The sequence below is a fragment of the Procambarus clarkii genome, chromosome 1, assembly GCF_040958095.1.
Source record: "Procambarus clarkii isolate CNS0578487 chromosome 1, FALCON_Pclarkii_2.0, whole genome shotgun sequence".
NCBI lineage: Eukaryota > Metazoa > Arthropoda > Malacostraca > Decapoda > Cambaridae > Procambarus > Procambarus clarkii.
The window spans coordinates 38,635,131-38,661,968 of NC_091150.1; the positions used below are offsets into that span (position 1 = coordinate 38,635,131).

The window sequence follows — 26,838 nt, forward strand, 5'->3', positions numbered from 1 at the left end:
TCACCACTGGGGGCTTGGGGCTCAACCCAACCACAGAGGAGGGAGGGGAGCCGAGGGGAGTAGTCAGGAGGGACAAAGGAGGAGCAAGGTCGGGGCCCAATGCAGTGGGGGCTACAGAGCCTGGTCTTCCAACACAGGCCAACTCGGGGGCTTGGTCGCCCACCCCACGAGTCCAAGAAGGTAAAAGAGGTACATTAATTGACATAGAAATGAGAGGAAAGACTTTCATTCAAGAATGTGCCCCTCACACCCACCACGGAGCCACCATTAGAGGCAGGACACCCAACAAGAGACATGTTGCCAATCTTGCCGGGCCCCCCTAGGGGTGTGTCGTGAGTATACGCCCCACAAACGGTACCTTAAGAACCGTCAGTTCGTTAAGATCGCGTTCAGTGACAAAAGGAGGATTAACAATAAAAAGGGTCCCCTCGCTCCAGACGTTGGGTACTACAGTTCTACGGGTGCAAGAGTATGCCTCCCCAAACACCTGGGCGTCAAAACAAAAGAAGGCCAAAAGAATGATTAAAACAGGCACAAGGTCAGCGGGAAATGACAATTATAAAGGAGAAGACTGAGGGGAGAAAAATGAAACAAATGCAAAGGTTGTCCAGCAAAATTGGTGAGGATGGCAGCAGGAGTATAAGGCCACAAAAGGACAGAGGACTGTCCTATGGAGCATCACATTCTGGCAGCCGCCCACTAAGCCCCCCCCACGACAACGAGCCTGACAGGGAGGGGGGGCTTTAATGCAATTTGCCTTGAATAATGTCCATATGTATATACTGTAGTATTTTACAATACCTTTTAAATATTACACAGGAAATACCTTTTTATTTCAGGAAATGGTATTTATATTATGGTTGAAATTAAATATTTGTAAATTATATTTCATGAGGTACTTGTTGAGCAAAATAATAATAATAATATTTTATTTAGGAAAAGTACATACAGAGATGCAGAGTTACAAACATTCTGATTGATTTATTGATAGAGTTAGTACATACAATACCTAAAGCCACTAGTACGCATAGCGTTTCGGGCAAAATATAAAAGTTTATAATTATAGTTCTATCAAAATAATAGTTTTCATATTATTGTACATTTAGATTAGAGTCTGAATACTGGGAAGTCCTTAGGGCTATTGGTCATGCTTTTCTGCTGGTTGCAAATTCGCAAACACTGGGCAATTATCTGAAATAAAATGAGAAAAAGTATCAATAAATTATGCATATATGACAAGCCTGTAGACCGCACTCTTTGTAAGCCTTTATGTGGTATGTTACATATATTTATTACTATGTACTATACTGGTAACCTAACAGCATGAGTTAATTATTTGCTGGTAGGCTATATATATATATATATATATGTGTGTATATCACGAAAATAAACACGTGATTAAGAATGTGACAATGTCAGACCACGGAGGAAAAATGAAACAGGAAATTTCCTTAAGTACTTTCGTATATTAAATACATCTTCAGAAGGTGAAGATGTATTTCACCTTCACCTTCTGAAGATGTATTTAATATACGAAAGTACTTAAGGAAATTTCCTGTTTCATTTTTCCTCCGTGGTCTGACATTGTCGTGTATATATATATATATGTATGTATGTATGTATGTATGTATGTATGTATGTATGTGTGTATATATATATATATATATATATATATATATATATATATATATATATATATATATATATATATATATATATATATATATATATATATATATATAATCTTTGGACAACACCCACCAGTGGGACTCGAACCCAGAGAGCACAACTACCTTCCAGTAGCTGGCATAACTAGTATGCTTTAACCCACTACGCCATCAGACCTTACAAAAGAAGTAGATAGTTCGAGATATATATCTCAAACATCTCTACCTCCCGTGATATGGGAGGTATCTTCACGAGTTCTCTCACATTGACAGTGGCTTGACGAAAAATGCAGACTGACCCCTCACTCATCTGGTGCCTTCGGGAGGTAGAGATGTTTGAGATATATATCTCGAACTATCTACTTCTTTTGTAAGGTCTGATGGCGTAGTGGGTTAAAGCATACTAGTTATGCCAGCTACTGGAAGGTAGTTGTGCTTTCTGGGTTCGAGTCCCACTGGTGGGTGTTGTCCAAAGATTGTTTATCTTCACTTGTGGTTTATGCAAGTATAGGCTTATAAGCTGGACACGAGTTCTCTCACATTGACAGTGGCTTGACGAAAAATGCAGACTGACCCCTCACTCATCTGGTGCCTTCGGGAGGTAGAGATGTTTGAGATATATATCTCGAACTATCTACTTCTTTTGTAAGGTCTGATGGCGTAGTGGGTTAAAGCATACTAGTTATGCCAGCTACTGGAAGGTAGTTGTGCTTTCTGGGTTCGAGTCCCACTGGTGGGTGTTGTCCAAAGATTGTTTATCTTCACTTGTGGTTTATGCAAGTATAGGCTTATAAGCTGGACACGAGTTCTCTCACATTGACAGTGGCTTGACGAAAAATGCAGACTGACCCCTCACTCATCTGGTGCCTTCGGGAGGTAGAGATGTTTGAGATATATATCTCGAACTATCTACTTCTTTTGTAAGGTCTGATGGCGTAGTGGGTTAAAGCATACTAGTTATGCCAGCTACTGGAAGGTAGTTGTGCTTTCTGGGTTCGAGTCCCACTGGTGGGTGTTGTCCAAAGATTGTTTATCTTCACTTGTGGTTTATGCAAGTATAGGCTTATAAGCTGGACACGAGTTCTCTCACATTGACAGTGGCTTGACGAAAAATGCAGACTGACCCCTCACTCATCTGGTGCCTTCGGGAGGTAGAGATGTTTGAGATATATATCTCGAACTATCTACTTCTTTTGTAAGGTCTGATGGCGTAGTGGGTTAAAGCATACTAGTTATGCCAGCTACTGGAAGGTAGTTGTGCTTTCTGGGTTCGAGTCCCACTGGTGGGTGTTGTCCAAAGATTGTTTATCTTCACTTGTGGTTTATGCAAGTATAGGCTTATAAGCTGGACACGAGTTCTCTCACATTGACAGTGGCTTGACGAAAAATGCAGACTGACCCCTCACTCATCTGGTGCCTTCGGGAGGTAGAGATGTTTGAGATATATATCTCGAACTATCTACTTCTTTTGTAAGGTCTGATGGCGTAGTGGGTTAAAGCATACTAGTTATGCCAGCTACTGGAAGGTAGTTGTGCTTTCTGGGTTCGAGTCCCACTGGCGGGTGTTGTCCAAAGATTGTTTATCTTCACTTGTGGTTTATGCAAGTATAGGCTTATAAGCTGGACACGAGTTCTCTCACATTGACAGTGGCTTGACGAAAAATGCAGACTGACCCCTCACTCATCTGGTGCCTTCGGGAGGTAGAGATGTTTGAGATATATATCTCGAACTATCTACTTCTTTTGTAAGGTCTGATGGCGTAGTGGGTTAAAGCATACTAGTTATGCCAGCTACTGGAAGGTAGTTGTGCTTTCTGGGTTCGAGTCCCACTGGTGGGTGTTGTCCAAAGATTGTTTATCTTCACTTGTGGTTTATGCAAGTATAGGCTTATAAGCTGGACACGAGTTCTCTCACATTGACAGTGGCTTGACGAAAAATGCAGACTGACCCCTCACTCATCTGGTGCCTTCGGGAGGTAGAGATGTTTGAGATATATATCTCGAACTATCTACTTCTTTTGTAAGGTCTGATGGCGTAGTGGGTTAAAGCATACTAGTTATGCCAGCTACTGGAAGGTAGTTGTGCTTTCTGGGTTCGAGTCCCACTGGTGGGTGTTGTCCAAAGATTGTTTATCTTCACTTGTGGTTTATGCAAGTATAGGCTTATAAGCTGGACACGAGTTCTCTCACATTGACAGTGGCTTGACGAAAAATGCAGACTGACCCCTCACTCATCTGGTGCCTTCGGGAGGTAGAGATGTTTGAGATATATATCTCGAACTATCTACTTCTTTTGTAAGGTCTGATGGCGTAGTGGGTTAAAGCATACTAGTTATGCCAGCTACTGGAAGGTAGTTGTGCTTTCTGGGTTCGAGTCCCACTGGTGGGTGTTGTCCAAAGATTGTTTATCTTCACTTGTGGTTTATGCAAGTATAGGCTTATAAGCTGGACACGAGTTCTCTCACATTGACAGTGGCTTGACGAAAAATGCAGACTGACCCCTCACTCATCTGGTGCCTTCGGGAGGTAGAGATGTTTGAGATATATATCTCGAACTATCTACTTCTTTTGTAAGGTCTGATGGCGTAGTGGGTTAAAGCATACTAGTTATGCCAGCTACTGGAAGGTAGTTGTGCTTTCTGGGTTCGAGTCCCACTGGTGGGTGTTGTCCAAAGATTGTTTATCTTCACTTGTGGTTTATGCAAGTATAGGCTTATAAGCTGGACACGAGTTCTCTCACATTGACAGTGGCTTGACGAAAAATGCAGACTGACCCCTCACTCATCTGGTGCCTTCGGGAGGTAGAGATGTTTGAGATATATATCTCGAACTATCTACTTCTTTTGTAAGGTCTGATGGCGTAGTGGGTTAAAGCATACTAGTTATGCCAGCTACTGGAAGGTAGTTGTGCTTTCTGGGTTCGAGTCCCACTGGTGGGTGTTGTCCAAAGATTGTTTATCTTCACTTGTGGTTTATGCAAGTATAGGCTTATAAGCTGGACACGAGTTCTCTCACATTGACAGTGGCTTGACGAAAAATGCAGACTGACCCCTCACTCATCTGGTGCCTTCGGGAGGTAGAGATGTTTGAGATATATATCTCGAACTATCTACTTCTTTTGTAAGGTCTGATGGCGTAGTGGGTTAAAGCATACTAGTTATGCCAGCTACTGGAAGGTAGTTGTGCTTTCTGGGTTCGAGTCCCACTGGTGGGTGTTGTCCAAAGATTGTTTATCTTCACTTGTGGTTTATGCAAGTATAGGCTTATAAGCTGGACACGAGTTCTCTCACATTGACAGTGGCTTGACGAAAAATGCAGACTGACCCCTCACTCATCTGGTGCCTTCGGGAGGTAGAGATGTTTGAGATATATATCTCGAACTATCTACTTCTTTTGTAAGGTCTGATGGCGTAGTGGGTTAAAGCATACTAGTTATGCCAGCTACTGGAAGGTAGTTGTGCTTTCTGGGTTCGAGTCCCACTGGTGGGTGTTGTCCAAAGATTGTTTATCTTCACTTGTGGTTTATGCAAGTATAGGCTTATATATATATATATATATATATATATATATATATATATATATATATATATATATATATGTCGTACCTAGTAGCCAGAACGCACTTGTCAGCCTACTATGCAAGGCCCGATTTGCCTAATAAGCCAAGTTTTCATGAATTAATTGTTTTTCGACTACCTAACCTACCTAACCTAACCTAACCTAACTTTTTCGGCTACCTAACCTAACCTAACCTATAAAGATAGGTTAGGTTAGGTTAGGTAGGGTTGGTTAGGTTCGGTCATATATCTACGTTAATTTTAACTCCAATAAAAAAAATTTTACCTCATACATAATGAAATGGGTAGCTTTATCATTTCATAAGAAAAAAATTAGAGAAAATATATTAATTCATGAAAACTTGGCTTATTAGGCAAATCGGGCCTTGCATAGTAGGCCAAAAAGTGAGTTCTGGCTACTAGGTACGACATATATATATATATATATATATATATATATATATATATTAAAATACAGATATATACACACACAGGGGCCTGGTAGCCTGGTGGATAGTGCGCAGGACTCGTAATTCTGTGGCGCGGGTTCGATTCCCGCACCAGGCAGAAACAAATGGGCAAAAGTTTCTTTCACCCTGAATGCCCCGGTTACCTAGCAGTAAATAGGTACCTGGGAGTTAGTCAGCTGTCACGGGCTGCTTTCTGGGGTGTGTGTGTGTGTGGTATGGGAAAAAAAAAGTAGTTAGTAAACAGTTGATTGACAGTTGAGAGGCGGGCCGAAAGAGCAAAGCTCAACCCCCGCAAACATGACTAGATGAATGCAACTAGGTGAATACACATACTAAAAGAAAAGGGGTGGTAGGAGAAGAAAATATCCAAGTGTTTAGTGAAGATCCACAAGGCCTTCTCTGAGTACATTATTTTCTTCTCCGAGGCTATGGTTCACTACACTTGCACCAGAAGTGGTACCCCTTTTAGGTTTAAAATACATTATAATAAAACCCGCCCTTTCAAAACCACGCCCTTCCAAAAATACATTATAATAAAACCACTCGCCCTTCGGGGCAAAACTTAAAAAAAAAAAAAAAAATTATAATAAAATGTTGAGAGAATTTATTTAACAATGAGATTATATACGAAGAGAGTATATTACACTGACATCCAACTCAGGATCCCAAAGTAATTACTGTAATTTATTGAAAATTTAAGCCTTGGTAAATTATGAAAATATAATAAATGACAGATCATACCAATAATACTGGTACAGTATGTTGGTTACATTTTTTTTTTAGTATGTTCCCTTTTGGATGGGGGGGGGGGGGTCAGGTTTGGTTCTGGTCTCAAGTGGGCCAATATGTCCTATGGTAAAGAAAACAAATGACTCCTAAATCTCTTTTTCAATTAATATAAATGTCAACTGCAGTCCACTTAATGGCAATATTATGTTAGAAGTTTTACTTATTTATATTTAAGCCATTACCACAATGGAAAAATGTACTGTACCTTCCTGGTGTCTGAAGGAATGATAATGCCATCAATGAGGCCTCGTGAAGCCAGGTACCAGGAGCTGTTTACAGGGAAGTTGAATGCTGACCGAGGTTTATGTTGCTTATTTACCTGTGGAGAACGTAACTGCTAGAAAAACGGATGCAATGTGGAGGTCATAAAAGTCTTAGAACATTCCAAATGAGAATAAAAATAAAGAGTTGGTTATAATAACAAGCCACTTTCAGTGTTTTTCCCCTTGGTAGCTCCACTTGGCTTATATCACCAGAGCATGAGAGACATTTTAGGTATGTCAGGTTCTTGTGACAGTTTTGATTCACCAGAAGCAAGCACCATATCATAACTTTTCCACTCATTGGAGATGGGAGTATGTGGGAATCAAAGATCAATTCAATTAGAAGATGGGACAGAAATGACATGAAACTTTATTTAATAAAAACCAGCATTCAATATAACAACATGCGTCTTTCTGATGAGTCCTTCAGTGGGTCCCTGAAGTTAACTGCCTGGATAGCTCAACACATATCATGTCACACATGGCTCTTGTGAGTCATAAAAGTGCCTACTGAAGACCAGATACCCAAACCTGGTATCTTCAGAGAGGCACAAGAAGCAGGGGGTGTTAAACCACCCGAATCAAGAGAATAAGCCACCAGAAAGGTAAGTGAAACCAAACAGAAGATAGCAAAGAAAATATGAACAACTCTGACAACTAGGAACATCATAGCATTCGCCTGCTAGCTACATCCCTACCACCAGGTGGAAGCCCTTGGAACTCCTGGGGTCAAGCCATCATTTAACACCAGGCATTCGACCGACAAATAACGCAAATAACGGCGGAGAGCCGCAACCGGATACAAAACCTGATGCACCCTCGGCCGAACCAACCAAGCATCAACAACCCAGGGACCCCTCCGGAACGCAGCAGTCTCATTCTTCGCCAGAAAAGGAGAAGACTGCAGACGAACAAACCGATCACCCCGACCGAAGGAGCAGAAACCTCTGTGCCGGAGGAGAGCATGAAGCTCACCCACCTGACCCCCAGAGGCCAATGCCAACAGGAAAAGAGCCTTCGAAAAACAATCCGGAACCGAAGGGGCCACAACAAAACGAGGAGAAGAAAGAAAAGAGAGCACTTTGTTCAACGACCAGGACGGCTCAGGCAGCGCATGTGCAGGCCGGAGGTGAAACAATACCCGAGACAACATGTGAAACGGCGCATACGTGACATCAATACTGCAAGCAAGTTGAAGTGTCTCCGCTAGCGCCGCGCGATAAGAGGTGACAGAGTTAGGCATAAGAAGACGGTCCTGGAACAACCAAGAGAGAAAGGACAACTCCACCGTAACAGAAAGTGAAGTACAACGATGAAGACGTAAGAAGAACTGGAAGGACCGCCAGGAAACTTCATACTGCCGCCGAGATGAAGCCCACAGATGGAACACTAATAAGGAAGCCACCTGATCACCATAGAGATGAAGATAAATTCAAGTCAAAAATACCATACGCGAAGACTCGAGGAGAAGATCGAACCATCCACGTGACATACCAGTCCGATGTATGTCACGGACTGGTATGAAAAACCTCCGGGTTCGGACACCGAGCAAGCAGCACCTGAAACCACAGCTGGGCCGGTCGCCACGAAGCCAAGAGGACAACTCTCCCCTGGTAAGTTTCTAAGCGAGTCAGGACCTGGAGCAACAGCTGAACCTGGGGAAAGAGGTACAGGAACCCCCACCTCAACCAGTCCAGCCGAAAGGTGTCAACCCCGACGGCCTCGCAGTCGGGAAAGGGCGCCACATAAAGGGGAAGGTGCCGCCTCGGGGCGTCTGAACGTCTGGCAAAGCCAACAGAAGGAGTCGGCGTCGACTGTCCATTCCGTGGAGAGGGGAACGAAACGAGACAGGCCATCGGCCAAGACGTTGGATACTTCCCGCACGTGAACATGTCAGGAGAGCCAAACCCTGAGAACTCAGCAGACGAGTTGCCCGAAGCGACCAGCGCCAAAGAGCATATGACCGCATCGAACCCCCCGGTTCAGACAATGAACCATCGGGGAGCAGTCCAAATGGAGCCAGATCGTCGACCCGCAGGCGACTCGAATCCTCCGAAGAGCAAACTACACTGCCGCAAACTTCCACACAGTGCTGTGGGCTCGACGGAAGAATGGAACCCACCGACCCTGCCCAGCCTGGTGAGTACTGGTCACAAAGCCTCAGCAGAAAGACAATGCGTCCGCGAACACATCAAGGGAGGGCTCGGGTAGGCGCCAAGGCACTGAACCCCGAAAAACCCGAAGAGGAAGCCGATGACGCAGCAACCGATGCAAAGCCCCCGGGGTCCGAACCCAGCAATCGCAAGAGAGGCGGAAGGGACGTCCCCGAAGGAACCAGAACAGCCGACGAAGCCAAACCTGACCCGGCGGGTAGACCAGTATCGCGAAGTTCAAGCTCCCGCACAGACCCTCGAGCAACCACTGGGTGACCCAGGAGCCCCCCAGAAACAGGCACAAGTGGGAACGCAGCCACAGAAGAGACTCTGGAGGAAGAGACAAGGAAGCGGTCCGAGAGTCCCACACAAGGTCCAGCCAGGTCCGATCCTGGGAGGGAACCAGAGGGACTTCCTCCACTTCACCAAGAACCCGAACCTGGCGAGCTGAGAAAGAGCCAGATCCCTGGCTAGCAGACAAGCGGACTGGCTGGGAGCCCAAACCAGCCAGTCGTCGAGGTAGGCCAACACCCGAATACCTAACAGACGCAGACGGGTCACCACAACTGTGTGAGGCGCGTAAAAACGTGAGGTGCCAGGTTCAAACCGAACAGAAGACAACGAAAGTGGTAAGCACGAAGCCCTACAAAAAAACCGAGCCAGTCCCTGAACCCCAGATGAATCAGGACGTGCCAATAAGCGTCCCGGAGGTCCAAGGACACCATCCAAGCGCCCGGCTCCAAGAGCCGAAAAGTAGGCCGAGCCACCAGTAGGAGCCGAACCTGGGACAGCGTAGTCATCTGAAAGGAAGGGCAATGAACCCAAGGGTTCAGACAGAACAAGTCCAGAATGAACCGCAGGTCCGCGCAGTCCCGTTTCGGGACTGGAAACAGATGGTAAACCCATCTGGGGGACGTCGTCGTTTCAACCACACCCAAGCGAACCCACTCCAAGATGACCTGACAGAGCGCAGGGAAAGAAGCCTGCCCCGCCAGCCCCGAATCCCCCGCAGGGGGATGGGCCATCCAACGCCACCGGAGGCCATGAGAAATGCCCACAAATCGTTTGACCAGGTGTGAGTGAACAGCGCAAGCCTTCCCCTCATCGCCCCGTCAATGGGGGCGAACCGCAAAAAGACCGGCGCCCCTTACGAGACCCAGAACCTCGCACAGAGCGAACACCGCTCCGACCAGACGAAGATGGGTCCGAAGGAAGAGCCGAACCTGACACCAGTGGCCTACCCCGACGAGAGGAACCCATAGCCTTGGCACAACCCTTACGGGAGGGCCCACCACAGGACCCCCAGAGAACCAGCAAGTCTGACATAGGACGGCAAGAAGCCGAAGCAGCCTGAATATACTGTGCAACGACAGAAGCTTCAAACAAGAGAAGGCAAAAAGGGGAAGACATCTTAAGAGCCAAGGCCCAAGCGGATTCCCAGAGGAGGCAAGTACCATCTGCCAACACGTGAGCCAGGAGGCATAAAATAGAGCCACCGCATCCCGCAAGATCGGGGCGAAAAGCTTCAGCAAGGCAGCCAACGAGCGAGCCGCCGAGGCCAAGGCGCCAGACCCAGGAACAGCCCCAAGCTGCCCCCACATCCTCCGTGAGCCAGTCAGAAGACAGCTCCAGGAGAGAAAAGAAGCACAAGGCCGCAACCAAAAGGTGTCGAGTGCGCAAGTCCTCCGGACCTGAGCCACTGAAAGGGAGGGAACCTGCACATGGAGCTGAATGATATTAACATTCCAGGGAAGGGCAGGAGCAAACAAGCACTCATTGAGGTGCTCAAGGTCACCCCCCCCCCCCCAGGAAAACCTGAAGCACAGTCGAAGCCTCCCGTCACTCAAGCTGTGCGGTAATGGCAGAAGGAGTGCCAAGCCTCCAAGGCAAAGACAGGACAGTCCGCCAGCCAGGATGACTCCGGAACCTCGTAGCCAGAAAGGGAACGAAGTCCCAAACTTGAAAGCCGAGGGATCCATTGCCGAGGCATAATCCGGGTCACGTAGGTGATTTGCCACAAGGGCCGCCCGCACCGCAGCAGGTTGGAAGCGATAAGCCGAAAACCTCCGGAAGCACCCAGATCCGACGGATCCGAAGCGCCCAGGGAACACTGAACCGAACCAGGAGAGGGGCAGACACCAAATCCAACTCTTACGCAGAGGTAGGAAAAGAAAACCCCACTCCTTTTAACAGTAAGCCCCGCTCAGAGGGTAGAAAAACGCAGGCAGGGTCCAGCAGGGCCAAAGGCCCCCAAGTCAGCCCCTCCCCAGCCCCAGGGTCCTCTCCAGCAGGACCTGGGGACGAGTCCTCTTCCCAAGCACTGGCCCCCACTAGACAAGACTCGTGCAGCCGTAGAAGCCGGATAGAATGAGGCCCACTGGTCAGACCCAAAGGCTTTGGCTGGGGGAGGAGACTCGAATGCCTCCGTCGCCAAACCAGAAGGGGCATTCCCTGAGGCTGCCGGAGTTTCAAGACCAACTAACCCCTGCACTGACTCCGAAACCCTCAGACGTTTCGGGGCCGGAAGAAGGGGGAGGGGGACCAGAATGAACAAAAGGAGGGGAAGGATCAGGAGGTGCGGACTGAACCAGGGTCAAATCGACCCCCACCCCACAAGTCCGGGTCCCTATGAGCAAAACAGGGCAGCCACAGGGCATCCGGGTGAGCAACCAACCTAGCGCGTTGCAACAACCAAAACCGCGAATGCAATGCCTGTGCAGCCTGTACCCGAAGATGATCATCCATAGATTGGGTAAACTGAGTCACCAGCAAGCAACAATACTCACAGGACTCGGGGTTCGAAAGTGTCACCGACCCAACAGGCTGCATGATGGAGGCAAAAACAGTGAGGGTCGCCCTGAGACAAGGGGACCGAACAACCCACAAACTCGCACGAAGCGAGGGGACCCAGGGTCACATCCATCGGAACCACGCATCCCCTAGGGGGTTCCCAGGGTCCTGAGCGTTTACTTGAAGAGGACTAACTCAGGTAAACCCAGGCAGGGTACAGCTAACCGGTGCCCAAAACTAACAAACTGTCTAAAGCTGAACCCCAGGGACGTGTACACTCATGGGGGACCAAGTAGGGGGGGCACCACCAAGTATCAGGGTGAGGCCAAACACCAGTGGCAAATAGGGCAGAACCCCCCACCAAGGCAAAAACAAAAACAAAACCCCACAAGAGGACAGCGTACCCCAAGAAACAGAGCCGACTGCTGTGATAGGTGACAACAAGCTGCACAGCACCCTGTGCCCCTTACCAGTGTAAAAACTGCCTCTTACCCTAAGGTAAACTAGGGAGACAAAACCCCTAAGTACCCAAAGGGCAGCCGAGAAAGCGAGCAGTAAAACGGACACACAGAGGCAGACCCCGAGGAACTTGTGGAAGGTAACCCCAAGCTCCAAGGGCAGTACTTACAAGGCACCTAGGGAAGGGAACCCTAGGCGCATGCAGCCCGAGTAATAAGGAATAACTCCTGGCTCTCGCACTCTTGGAGTACAGCAGCCACACACAAGGCACAGCACCGCACAAATACTGGAGCCAGGGCACACAACCAAACCGATAGCATCAGCCTCAAGAACTGGGGTGTGGATCGCCGGTGCGGTAGGTCTGGGGCTGCCCCTTTTCCCTCCCGGGGAGGGGAGGGGAGGGGGCTGCGCAGACAGCGGCACGACGACAGGTGACTTCATACTAATTTGCTTGTTTTTGTTTGGGGAGTTCTATCCACTTGTTCGATTTTTGGTTGCAATTTTCACCAGAATTGGGGTTTGTTTTGGGATGCCTACCTTTCTGGCTGCCTAACCCGGTCGATGGCAGACATAGAATGCTTCCAATTACACGGGAGTTTCTATAGGCCATTGCTCCCCTTGCCTCTCTAGAGGGGGCCAGGTTTTGGCTCGTGGTCCCCGGTAGGCCCATAAGAACTCCATACACATGACATGATGCCAAAGTCTGACATTAGCATATCAGCCTAGTAAGCTCCGGGGAGCCGTAGGGGCTCCCCCCTCCCAGAAAAAGGGACGCAAAACACCAGTACACGTGCACACCGCCCGTATCAAAACAAACCACCACGGCGCATGCGCAGCAGGGATGCCAGACGTGGGTCACCTGAAGTTGCGAGCTGAAGAAAGAAACCACGAAAGTGACTAGAAAATAAACAAAATAGTGTTGTCAACAACCAAATCCCATATGAGAGTACACAGGGCAGCCGCCAATTGTAGTCGAAAAGAGCAGGAAGGAGCAAAAAGAAACATAGCACAGCTTCCCATCTGGACTACAAAGAGCCCAACAAGGCTACAAGGAGCCCAATCTGGCAACCCTGTACAGCGCAAGACAGAGCACGCACTGCATGGAGAGGAAGAGACAAACACGAAAGAACGAAACAGGACCGAAAACGAAAAGCTTGGAAAAGGACCAGCAAACCCCAGAAAGTACCGGGAGATGACAGACGTTCCAAGAATATGGAAAGAAACAAGACCTTCTCGATCCTTCAAGAACATAAAGCAAATGTGAAGCACGAAGGCACAAAAGGCAAAGTCGCACCCGAGACCAAAAGTCATGCAGAACTCAGAGAAGAGGGGAACATGACTGTGAAGGCCCGTCCCAAGATGAAGGGTGGAGAAACGTACCCACTGGCAGGACGGACCCGACAGATCCAAGGGACGAGGACCGATCCCGGGGAGGGGCCGACTACCAAAAAACATGTACGGGGAGGGGGGGGGGGGAAGAAAAAACCCCACTCCTCGTAACCACAAGCCCCGCCCAAAGGGTAGAAAAATCCAGGAGGGGCCCAAACATCAGCCCCTTCACCAGCCCTGGGAACTCACAAGGCAGGTCCCAGGGTGGAGCCGTTCCCCCAAATGTCCAGCCTCACAAGAAAAAGCCCGGGTAACCGGACAAATACTAAGGAAGGGAGCCCACTGGCAAACTCATACAACACGGCTGGAGGAACAGGCTCGAATGCCCCCGTCGCTACCCCCAGAAGGGGGAATCCCCGAGACCGCCCGAGTCTCAAGACCAGCAAAGACCTGCCCCAACCCCTGAACCCACAAACGGTAAGGATCCGGATGCAGGGAGGAAAAGGGGGGGGGGGCATAACAGGGAAAGATAAGGGGGCACGGAAGTTACAAAACCGAAGCGTCCAACACCCCCAAGCCCCGTCACACCAACCAAAATGGGGTGGCCCCGGGGCTCCCGGGGAGCAAAAAACCTAGCGCGTAGCACCACTGAAAACTTGCAACGCCCGTACTTCCTGCACCCGCATAGTCAGCATAAGACTGGGTAATTGAGCCACAAACAAGCAACAAAACTCGCAGGGCTCTGGGCCGAAGGTTCCACCGACCCCACAGGCAGCAGACGGAGGCAAAACAATGAGAGTCACTCTGAGACAAGGGGACAGAGCAACCCTCGAACTCGCACAAAGCCACATCCATCGGATCCACGCGCCCCCAAAGGGTTTCCCAGGATCCTGAGTGTTTATCTACTGGGACTCACGCCCAGGTAATCCCTAGCAGGGCACTGCTAACCGGCGCCCACAATTACCAAACAACATTCTAAGAACTGAACCCCCGGGACGTGTACACTCACGGGGACCTAACAGGGGGAACCACCGGAAGAAGGAAGAGTACTCAGTACACAGGGGGAAAGAACCAAGGCAGAACCCCTATCAGGCAGACAAACAAAAAGAAAAAGAAAACCCCAGCAAGAGGACAACGTACCCAGGCAGAACAGAGCCGGCTGCCATGATTGGTGAAAACAAGCTGCGCAGCACCCTGCGCCCCTACCAGTGCAAACCACCCCCTACCCCAAGGCGAACAAGGGAGACAAAACTCCCTAGCACACAAAGGGTGGCCAAAAACCAAGCAGTAAATGGCCTAGCAGGGGCAGAACCCAAGGAACTTGTGAAAGGTGGCCCAAGCCCCAAGAGCAGTACTTACAGGGAACCTAGGGAATGAAACCCTAGGCGCATGCAGCCCGAGTACTGGAGAATCACTCCCGGCTCACGCACCACCTAGAAGACAGTCACCACACACTAGGTACAGTGCTGAAACAACCACCAGAACCAGAGCACACGACCTTAGCCTTTAGCATCAGCCTTAGAACTGATGGTGGATAGTCGGCATACTAGGTCTGGGGCTCCCCCGTTTTTCCTTGCGAGGAAGGGGGAGCTGCGTAGACAGGGGCGCGGCGACGTCATGATCATTTGCTCATTTCTTTTAGGGGAGTTCTATCTACTTGTTCGGCTTGTGGTAGCAATTTTCATTATAATAGGGGTTTGTTTTGGGACGCTTACCTTTCTAGGTGCCTGAACCGGTCGATGGCAGACATAGAATGCTTCCAACCACGTGGGGATTTCTATAGGCCATTGCTCCCCTTGCCTCTCTGAGGGGGGCTAGGTTCTGGCTCGTGGTCCCCGGTAGGCCCATATTACTCCATACACATAACTGATGCCAAAGTCTGACATTAGCATATCAGCCTGGATAAGCTCTGGGGAGTTGAAGGGGGTTCCCCCAGAAAACAAAACAAAACTGCTGACCGGAGTGAGGGAGGGTGCCAGGGAGTATCCAGGGCTCACCCAGAAAATTGCGTTTCATTACATTCAACGCTAGGTTTTCTGTGGGAGCCCCTATGGCTCCCTTGAGCTACATAACCCACAAAAAGTAAAAGAGGGACTTATCCGGGAGGTGGCAGCCATGCGCTCCTCAACTCGAAGTTGAGACAACTGGTTGCATCCTGCGACCCAAAGCAACACACAAACACCCAGGACCAGGAATATGTACCAAATAGCCGTTCACAAGTCCACAAGTTCACCTGTTTACAAGTACCCGTTTACCAAATTAAATGACGTTCAATTGGCCAGGACTCTGTTCAACCTCCAAAATCTCCGTACTTGAATGTCAGCCCAAGACATGTTGTCGAAGACGGCAGCCAAAGCAGCAAACTTACGAACGTTATGGGCACGAGGATAAACTGCAGGCTGGCTAGACTTAATAACCATGTAGACAACCTGGGAGACTCGAGTCCTGTGACAGGGAACGAGGGAAACTGGATCAACCCAAAGCGTGTCCCCGGCCACAGAGGACGAGACGTGCAGATAACGACGAAGAGCCGCAACCAGACAGAACACATGATACACCCCCGGCCTGACCAACCAGCATCATTGAACCAAAGGCCCCTCCGGAGAGCCGCTGTCTTGTTCTTCACAAGAGAAGAAGGATGAAGCTCACAAACCCGAATGCCCCCCCCCCCCAAGGCCAATGCCAACAGAAACAGCCTTGGAAAATCAATCTTGAACTGAAGGGGCCACCACAAACCGAGGAAGAGAGAGAAAGGAGAGGACCCGGTCCAAGGACCTGGATGGCTCAGGCGGCGCGTGAGCAGGCCGGAGGTGAAACAAAGCACGATGAAACAAAGCTTTCGTAAGAAAGCTTATGAAACGGGGGGAAGATCCACCCCAAACGCAAGCTGAAGCAGCTCTGCCAGTGCAACACGATATGAGGCAACAGTGTTCAGCATCAAATGACGGTCCTGAAATTAAGAAAGAATGGACAAGACAACCTGATCAGAAATAGAAAACAACCTACAAAGTGAGAGAAAATGGCTAAAAGAATGACAGGAAATTTCATATTGTCGCTGAGACAAAGCTCGTAGGTGGGACATCATCAATGAAGCCACTTGATTACCATTCAAATGGCGATAAACCTGCACCAAAAAGACCAGACGTGAAGAGCAGAGGAGTAGACCAAACTAGCACTATACCGGTTCGGTCTGATCTGCTGAAAGAGGCGTAGCCAATGAAAATGCACCGGGTTTGGACACCTAGCAAGCAGTGCCTGAAACCAAGGCTGGGCCGGCCACCAAGAGGCCACTAGGGTGACTCTCCCATGGTAGGACTCCAACTGAGCTAGAACCCGAAGCAATAGCTGGACCTGGGGTAAGAGGTATAGGTAATCCTACCTCGACCAGTCCTGTCAAAAGACGTCCACCGTGACGGCTACACAGTCAGGGAAGGGCACCACATATCGGGAGATGCCGAGGCATTTTTGGAAATGTTCACTTTTGGACTTCCCTGGTCAGAAAACGGGCCCTTCCAGACGGGTCCTTCCCATATCGTCCAGACTAGCGAGCTAATACAGTGTATATGAAGTCTCCTTGAGGTAATTATTATCTAGTTTGACAGACTAAACAATTCTACACAAAAACAATATTCTTGCATACCTTCGTGTTTCCTTGTGCAGTAGGCGTCTTCTCCTGGGACTGGAGTGATGCAGCTAGAGGATTAAGAGTGTGGGTTACACATGCTCCTGGCCATGAGAAAATGAAGTTTGGGGAAAATGATGGTCCACACTGAGAATAAAATAGAACAAATAAATTGACGATAAGTCACAATAACATGGCTGAAGATATGAAGACCATACCACACACCAGATGAGATGACGACGACGTTTCTGTCCGTCCTGGACCACTATCAACTTGAAACATCGGCGTTGCCTCACCTTCTGGTGTGTGGTTTGGTCTTCAACAAATAAGTTCATTATCCCTTGAAAGATAATTTGCAAAAAATAACAAACAAAACATGTAGTCATTCACTTATGTTGTTGAAAGCTACTTACATACTACATTAAAACACTTAGCATTGAATGTAATGAAACACATCTTTCTGGTAGAGTTGTGGCTCCTTGAAGCTATCTTCATGAGATTGCTTCATACTAATTGGTCATATCAGTTGCAAGAGTTCTTGTTTACCTTAATAGCGACCAGAGCCACAACCTGGCCCTTCTCACAGAGGTGCAAGGATCAAGTGACAAACCACCACTACACTTGGAAAGCACCCAAAAAGTCAGCAAAGCATTATGGAGGGCTCACAGAAAATGGATCCTCAAACCACTAAACAACAATGCAAATAAATCACATGGGACAACAGATTCATAACTAACCTGATGAACAAAATATAAAATTGAGTATAATATTAACCTAAATTATAGTATATGATCATAAAATGTAGTGAACAGATAAAACCAGCTTTGAATGCAATGAAACTGCTGGATGAGCCCCAGTGACTCCATGAATCTGAAATGGCTCTCAGCTACTAGGCTACATCAGCCGCGGAGTTGTGTTTGGCCTATCGGGGACCACAGCCAGAATCTGGCCCCCCTCCCCCCCTCACAGAGATGAAGAGAGCAGGTGACCACCACCCAACTGGGAAAGCATCCAGAAAATCAGTGAACAAATGCAGACCTGTGCTGGATTCAAAGAGACCATAACCTTGAAACTGCCAAACAAATTCCCCAAACAATGAAAACAAATGATCGAATCTCTTGAAACTAGCGTGAGCTCGTTAGCAGCAACCCCCTGGCAGTTATCTTGAGGTTATCTTGAGATGAGTTCGGGGCTTTAGTGTCCCCGCGGCCAGGTCCTCAACCAGGCCTCCACCCCCAGGAAGCAGCCTGTGACAGCTGACTAACACCCAGGTACCTATTTTACTGCTAGGTAACAGGGGCATAGGGTGAAAGAAACTCTGCCCATTGTTTCTCGCCGGCGCCTGGGATCGAACCCAGGACCACAGGATCACAAGTCCAGCGTGCTGTCCGCTCAGCCGACCGGCTCCCGACCGGTTAGTGTTTGGCAGAGCTCCAGATTTCCCCCCAGCCTTCCAAGCCACTTTTAGAGCAGATGTGAAGACCACAAACACCAACCAATGAACTTGGAAGGGAGGAAGGGAATCAGGAAGCCACTGGGGCTCATCCAGAAAGATGCATTTCATCATATTCAATGCTTGTTTTCTGGGGAACCCCAAGTACACAACAAACAAGAAATATGCTGGCATGAAGCTGCCGCCGAGGACAAAAACTGCACTGCACAGCAACGAGAAAGAGGAGAGAGTAAGGTGAACCACCCTAACAGGGAAAGGAAGAGAAGGTGCAGACCGAGTCCAGGTGGTGATCACCAACACTTCCAACCAAACACCTTCCCCCATCCCTGGTTCTGGCTCCAAAGCATCCAAGAGTTTTCTAGTCAGGCAGAGTTTAGGTTGGGGAGTAGCTCAGCCTTCTTATCAACATTGACAGGAGAGACTGTTGACTTTTATGTTTTCTGCCAGGGTTTTTGGGCAATCACCTTCACAACTGGTCTCCTGCTCCAGGCATTTTTCTTCGGGGGACACCTTTCTGTCTCAGGTATTGAGCAAGGACTATCACTACCCTGGAGCCTTTGTGGCAGGCTTCTGGGGCTCAGGAAGAGCCAAAGGAGTGTCTGAGGGTGCCCTTCAACATTCTCTGGACCTTGGTCCCTTCTCTGAAGGAGTCTTTTTCTTCCAAGAAGATAACTTTTCATATCCTCCTATGTATGAGAATGATCATTTGGCTGCTCCCCCTTCTTCCTACTCTCCCTCCTTCAATTGTCTGTAAAGCTTCGCTGACTTTCTGGGTGCTATCCCTGTGTGGTGGCAAATTGTCACTCGCTCTCTGAACCTCTGTGAGGGGGCGGGCCAGGTTTTGACTCTGGTCTCCAGTTTGCCAAACAGAACTCCCACATCTGATGTAACCCATTTGCATGAGCAATTTCAGTGAGATAGCTTCAGGGAGCCACCAGGACTCGCCCACAAATAGGAATTTCATTGCATTCAACATTGAGTTTTTCAAAGAAAGTAATCATTATAACTAATTATTTACAACATTCTCTGAAATTAAATAAAGCAACAAGACTTTGCTTTTGATGACCAAGCAAACATACCATCGTATAGTTATCATCTCCATGGCAACTGCCAATGTTGATCGTAATTTTTGGCACAGACACACATGACACAGCAGCCATCATGGCTGCTCTACCCTTCATGGCTTGATGCAGGTCATCAATACATAAACCTCTTGTGAATATTTCATGTTCTTCCAAGATTCCAGAATTCTGAGACAAAGGACCAATACATCTTCATTTCTATGCATTAATTTTAAATAGAAATAAAATAAATCTTAAACACAGTTTATGTATACAATACAGTAGCAGTAAATTTAGCACAAGCTGATGTAGTATTAAATATTATACAAAATACTGTATAAAAAGTAATTTATTTTATCTATAAGACAATGAGAGCAATGAAACATACCTGCAAGAATATTAGTGGTAATTGCCGTTGCTGACAAATCTGTATGAAATGTGAGCCTTTGAAACCATCCTGGTAAGTGAGAGGTCCAGCATTACCTATAACTCCTACACATCTCCTAAGAGAAAAAACCAGTGTTGAATGTAATGAAACGCCATTTTCTGGGCGAGTCCCAGAGGCTCCCCGGAGCTATCCAGGCTGAATGGATATAACTTTCTGGCATCAGTCAATGCATGGAGTTCTTGCCTACCGGGGACCACGAGCCAGAACCTGGCCCCCTCTAGAGAGGCATGAGGAGCAATGGCCTATAGAGACCCCCCCCCCCTTTATTATTCCCAGGAACATTCAACAGGTAGTGAGTGGCCAGGACCCTGTTCGACCTCCAAAAACCCCGGGCCCGAATGTCCACACACGACATGTTGCCAAAGACGGCAGCCAAGGTAGTAAACTTACGAACGTCGTGGGCCCGGGGATATATATATATATTTTTTTTGCAGGGATATTCCTGCGCTGGCTAGATTTAATAACCCTGCAGACAACCTGAGAGACCCGAGCCCAGGAACAGGGAAGAAGGGAAACCGGGTCCACCCAGAGCACATCCCCCACAATCGAAACCATGGCGCGCAAATAACGGCGGAGAGCCACAACCGGACGCAACACATGATGCAACCCCGGCCTGACCAACCAAGCATGAACACTCAAAGGCTCCCTCTGGAAAGCAGCCGTCTCATTCTTCACCAGAAAAGAGGGAGACGGCTGCAAGCGAACAAAACGACCACCGGGTCCGAAGGAGCAGAAACCCCAACGCCGGAGAAGAGCATAAAGCTCCCCAACCCAACCCCCAGAGGCCAAGGCCAAAAGGAAAAGCGCCTTAGAAAAATATCTCGAACGGAAGGGGCCACAACAAACCGAGGAGAAGAGAGAAACGAGAGCACGTGGTCCAAGGACCAGGATGGCTCAGGCAGCACATGAGCAGGCCAGAGGTGAAACAACGCACGAGACAACTTGCGAAATGGGGCAGAAGTAACATCAACACCGAAAGCAGACTGAGGCGGCTCCACCAACGCCGCACGATATGAGGCGACAGTATTAGGCATAAGATGACGGTCCTTGAAACAACCAAGAGAGAAAGAACAAAACATGATCAGAAATGGATGACAACCTACAAAGGGAAAGGAAATGGTGAAAAGAACACCAAGAGACTTCATACTGTCACAGAGAGAAAGATCACAGGTGGAACACCATTAGAGAAGCCACCTGATCACCATACAAATGATGATACACTCGCGTCAAAAACACCAAACGCAAAGAACGGAGGAGTAGGGCAAACCAGCAAGGTACCTGACTGGTCCGACCTGCTGAAGGTGGAGCTGCAGAAAAAGCTCTCGGGTTAGGACACTGAGCAAGCAGCGCCTGAAATCAAGGCTGGGCCGGCCATCATGGATCCAGGAGAATCACTCGCCCCAAAAGGATTTGAACCAAGCCAGAACCTGAAGCAACAGCTGGACTGGGTAAAAGAGGAAAAGGAATCCCTACTAGATCAATCCAGCTTAAAAGTGTCTACTGCGAAGACTTTGCAGTCGGGGAAGGGCGCCAAGAAGGGAATGAACCGAGACAGAATGTTCGCCAGGACATTGGACACCCCCTGGATGTAAAACGCATAGAGAGCTAAACCCCCGAGAACTCAGCAGATGAGCCACTCGAGACAACCAGCCCCAAAGCGCCGTGGACCAAAGCGACCCCCCCCCCAGTTCAGGCAATGAACCACCAGGGCGCAGTCCGAATGGAGCCGGAACACAGAGCCCTGAGCGAGCCAAATCTGCCACAATGAGAGCCACATGGCCATGAACTCCCGCACCATGCTGTGAGCCTGATAGAACGACAGACCCCAACGACCTTGACCGGTCTGGTGAGCACTGGTCACAATACCCCAGCCGAGGGACGAGGCATCCGTGAACACATTGAGTGAGGGAACGAGTTGGCGCCAAGGCCCTGAACCCCGAAAAACCCAAAAGGAAGCCGGAGATGCAGCAACCGACACAAGGCTCCTGGAAAACGAACCCATTGAACGCGAGAGCGGCAGAAGGGACTGTTCCGAAGGAACCAGAACAGCCTCCGAAGGAACCAGAACAGCCTCCGAAGGAACCAGAACAGCCTCTGAAGGAACCAGAACAGCCTAGGAAGTCAAACCCTACCCAGCGGGAAAACTAGCAAGGTGAAGTTCAGACTCCTGCACAGCTGCTCAAGCAACCAACGAGTGACCTGGGACCCTCCCAAGAACAACTGAAGGCGGGACTGTAGCCACAGCAACGCCGCAGTAAGGAGGGACATGGTTGCCATCCGAGAATCCCAGACCAGGCCCAGCTAAGTCCGATCCTGGGACTTCCTACAGTACACCAGGAACCCAAACCTGGCGAGCTGGAAAAGAACCAAATCCCAGGTGAACAGACCGGCTGGGAGCCCACACCAACCAATTGTCAAGGCAGGCCAACACCCGAACACCTAACAGATGAAGACAGGTCACCACAACCCGTGTAAGATGAGTAAAACCGCGAGGTGCCAGATTCAACCAGAATGTAAGGCAACGAAAGCGGTAAGCCTGATGCCCCACCACGAAACCTAACAAATCCCTGAAACCCGGATGAAGAGAAACATGCATAAAGCTTCCTTGAGGTCCAGAGACACCATCCAAGTGCCCAAATTGAGAAGAAGCCGGACCTGGGATAGAGTGGTCATCTGAAAAGAGGGGCAAGGAATCCATCGGTTCAGATAGGACAAGTCCAGAATGAACCGAAGATCCACATAGTCCCTGGATCCTGGGACTGTGTGGATCCACACAGTCCCTGGATCTGGGACTTGTTCCTGGGAATAAGTGAGGAACCCACTTGAGAGACGAGGTCGTTTCGACCACGCCCAGGTGCACCTACTTCAAGATGACCCGACAAAGCCACAGGGAGGAAGCCTGCCCTGCCAGCCCCGAACTTCCCAGAGGTTCAGGGGAGATTTTTACCTCTGACAAAAATCAATTTGCAAAGAATATAGTGAATTCATTAAACTATTCAGAGTTGTAGTGAGGGAAGTGGAGAAAAGGGTCGGGATTGAGGTGAGGAGGCATGATTAAAGTTTCATGTAAACTGAGTTAGCTGCATCCACCTCAACAAGTACACAGAAAGATGGGATCAGAATGTGTGTCTTTTGTGACATCACACCACACAAACCTCACAGACATACTAGAGTACACAAAGTTCACTAGCACACCGAGCCACTTAAAAATTCTTGCCAGCCTATTTATGTTAACTAATTGCTTGATAGAGCACAAACACCTGCCTCTAATGAGGTGGAGGTAGAACATGACCCCGATGACCCACCACCAATTGCTCCCTTTTCTAACACCATGTAACATTTGAATACAAATTTTATCTAAAACATTGGTGACTATGGTATAGTACTTGCATAATTCTAATGGGGGGAAATGGCAGGAGAACTCATGTCTGTCTATTTCATAACATGTAATAAATACTGAATGCTGGGAGATTGTCTGGAACATATTCCTATTCTCACAAGCAAGTTTGCAGTTGGTATGCTGTTTCTATTTGCATGCAATTGTCCAAGAATGATTCCCTACATGCAAATCAAAGGCCTACTTGATCTGCACATAGGGAAAGTTGTAAATAAGAATTAAGTACAGTGTAGTATATAGTACAGTATAATATATAACAATTTATAAAACAATGTACACTGTAATTTCCTAAATATAATAGAAATACTGTACCAGTACATATCATGAAAGCTTTTAAATATATCCATACCCTTCAATGAAACCATATCCTGTTGCAAGATTCTTTCCATATTTCTGCTTAAATTCACGAAATCTTCCACCATCCACAATTCTGCCAATAACTGCATACAATTTTCTTCGGTCAATAGAATCTATACCACTCAAAGCTGAAAAAGAAAGTGTTGAGTGTAAAGAAATAATCCTTTTTGGACACGTCCTCAGTAGCCTTCCAAAGCTTTAGCACTAAGGCCAAACCCTACTTGCCAGATACCTGTTAAAATCACAGCCTACTGTGATTTTAACAGGTATTTGCTTGAAATAACCTATAAGGACTTGGAAGACAAGCACCACAAAATCCAACTGGATTGGTGAAAACAACTGAAGTATGCCAGAAAATGTCACTAGAGTTACTTGAACATGGTGCAGGGAAACCAGGAATATATGCCTGGTTCTCTGATGGACTGAACCCTCTATGCATGAAGTGCCCATAACAGACTAAGTCACTCACTATGCCCATGAGCCCATAATAAGCAGTCCAAGAAATGTTCATAACCAAAGAAAGAAGCAATCATCATGCCATCTGTGAGTCCCTAGCCCCATCTGAATGACATAAGGAAGGCACATGTCTCAGCAGTGAGCCCAAAGAACAGTAAGCTAAAGTAGGTGAACACATGCCCACCACAGCAAGCCCCAACCACAACAAGGCAAACTCAAGAAAGTCGGTAGTACTGACAAACAAGAAAATATAAACGACAGCCTATAAGCCACACATGGCAAAATAAGGAAAGGGCACCTGATGAACAGCGGCAGTCCCATGCATGAAGCTTCCCTAATGAGCTGGCTACACTCTTCTCAAGAACTGTGGTCACAATATCTAACAGAGGCCAGCGAAGGCACTGCAAAGATAGAGGAGGGACACAATCCACAAAAAATGACTGAACTTTAAGCGAGTGTCTAATTACCATGGATAAAATTCATAAGATACAGTACTATGTAAAGCAACAGAAAATTAAGCCTTAATTCAACAGGGCATACTAAAGTAAACCCAGAGGGCCTTCAAGAAATACCCAGAATCCTACCTTGCAACTAGAGCCCACCTAAATTTCAGCAAAACTGACTCAAGGTCTCAGTGCTCAAAAGGGAAATACAGTACAGGTGTTGCCAAGGAATCAACTTATCAGACCCATGAAAATGTCAAGTGCAACAAAAAGAACAACAACGTAAAGGCGCGTATTTTAAAACTAGTCCCAAGATACAACCTGTTTTTGCACTTTCTTACAGTCAATATTGACTTATTACATAAGTGCATATGTGACATACTAATTTATTGTGAATATTTTAGTTTACCTTGAAAAGCTTCATAGAAAACACCGACCTTACCTAACCTTCTTAGTATGTTAAGATAAGCATCTTATTGCTACGAAGCAATAAGATGCTTATCTTAACATACTAAGAAGGTTAGGTAAGGTCGGTGTTTTCTATGAAGCTTTTCAAGGTAAACTAAAATATTCACAATAAATTAGTATGTCACATATGCACGTATTTAATAAGTCAATATTGACTATACGAAAGTGCGAGAACAGGTTGCAAGATAATAGGACAATAAATAGAATTTTAACAAATATTTTAATATTTTGACCAAAACCTATTTATAATCTTTCAAGTGTTCGGACATCAAGTTTCATGTTATATCTTTCATTTTGATATCAAATTGTGCGCAATCTAAAGGCGCTTATTTTGATACTATCCCGAGGTCGATCGGATAAAAAATGAATTTTATACAAATATTTTTGTAGTGTACGCAAGTCCGGTCACTAAGGATTCAGGAGAAAAAAAAAAGGATGCGATCGGTGTCCAAAGTCGGCGATAGTGTTAAACTAGCTAAACACAGATGCCGAAGAAATATAAGAAAATTCACTTTCACAGAGTGGTAGACGGTTGGAACAAGTTAGGTGAGAAGGTGGTGGAGGCCAAGACCGTCAGTAGTTTCAAAGCGTAATATGACAAAGAGTGTTGGGAAGACGGGACACCATGAGCGTAGCTCTCAACCTGTAACTACACTTAGGTAATTACACACACACACACACACACACACACACACTTAGTCACTGCCAGGTACACAATCTAGTAAAATATAATTCATATATATAATTTGAGAACAAAAAAAGGATTACCATTCAGTAAATCAGGGTTCAACAGTGGTTCTTCAGAATCCAATGATGCAGGGGAGAGAGGGTCAACATTAAGGGTGGCAACAATGTCACGTACAATTTCAAGACCTTCTTCTTCTGTTTCCGCAAAGTAATCAGTAACACCACTGACACTGGAGAAGATTAAAGAATATCAAATGAACCCAAGTAGCAGAATAAATTTATAAATCTTAAATAATTAGTAAAATGTCAAATATTATACAGTACAATATTAATAAATAATATACAAATAATAATATTTTATTTAACTGGTCACTTAAGTTTTATCATTGCACGAATACTGTACTTTGTAATTCAAAAAACCAGCGTTGAATGTAATGAAATGACATTTTCTGGGTGAGACCCGGAAGCTCCCCGGAGCTTACTAGGCTGACATGCTAATGTCAGACTTTGGCATCAGTCATGTGTATGGAGTTCAATGGGCCTACCGGGGACAATGAGCCAGAACCTGGCCCCCTCAGAAGAGGCAAGGGGACCAGTGGCCTACAGAAACCTCCGTGTGGTTGGAAGCATTCCATGTCTGCCATCGACTGGGTCAGGCACCAGTGTGTGGGAAGCCCAAGACCCCCACACACTTTCCACCCTTTAGTTCTGAGGCTGGATGTCAAAACACGCGAAAAACTGCCGACCAGAGGGAGGGAGGGAGGGATGCCGGGCAGGCTCTGGGTCTTACCCAGAAAATGGCGTTTCATTACATTCAACGCTGGTTCCCCTTCGGCTCCCCGGAGCTAACTACCCACAGAGGAAAAATCATAGGGACTTATCCGGGAGGCGGTCACTACTCACTCCTCAACTCAAAGTCGAGACAACTGGCTGCAACCGCCGACCCAAAGCGACACAGGCCCGACTAGG

At 47.4% G+C, this 26,838-nt stretch overlaps 1 protein-coding gene across 7 annotated transcripts in view; it reads right to left on the reverse strand.

The window, feature by feature from the left end:
• Window positions 1–915: 915 nt before the first annotated feature.
• Window positions 916–26,838, reverse strand: part of LOC123770338 (biotin-dependent 3-methylcrotonyl-coenzyme A carboxylase beta1 subunit) — a 72,452-nt gene continuing 46,529 nt past the window's right edge. For all 7 annotated transcript variants that reach the window (XM_045762508.2, XM_045762746.2, XM_045762178.2 and 4 more), the window contains exons 7-13: window positions 25,951–26,099; window positions 23,808–23,943; window positions 20,002–20,116; window positions 19,632–19,802; window positions 17,118–17,246; window positions 6,689–6,802; window positions 916–1,191 (exon numbers count right to left, since the gene is read on the reverse strand). In XM_045762508.2, coding sequence (XP_045618464.1) covers window positions 1,108–1,191; window positions 6,689–6,802; window positions 17,118–17,246; window positions 19,632–19,802; window positions 20,002–20,116; window positions 23,808–23,943; window positions 25,951–26,099 — 898 coding nt within the window. In that variant the 3' untranslated portion in view covers window positions 916–1,107. The remainder of the gene's footprint in view (window positions 1,192–6,688; window positions 6,803–17,117; window positions 17,247–19,631; window positions 19,803–20,001; window positions 20,117–23,807; window positions 23,944–25,950; window positions 26,100–26,838) is intronic.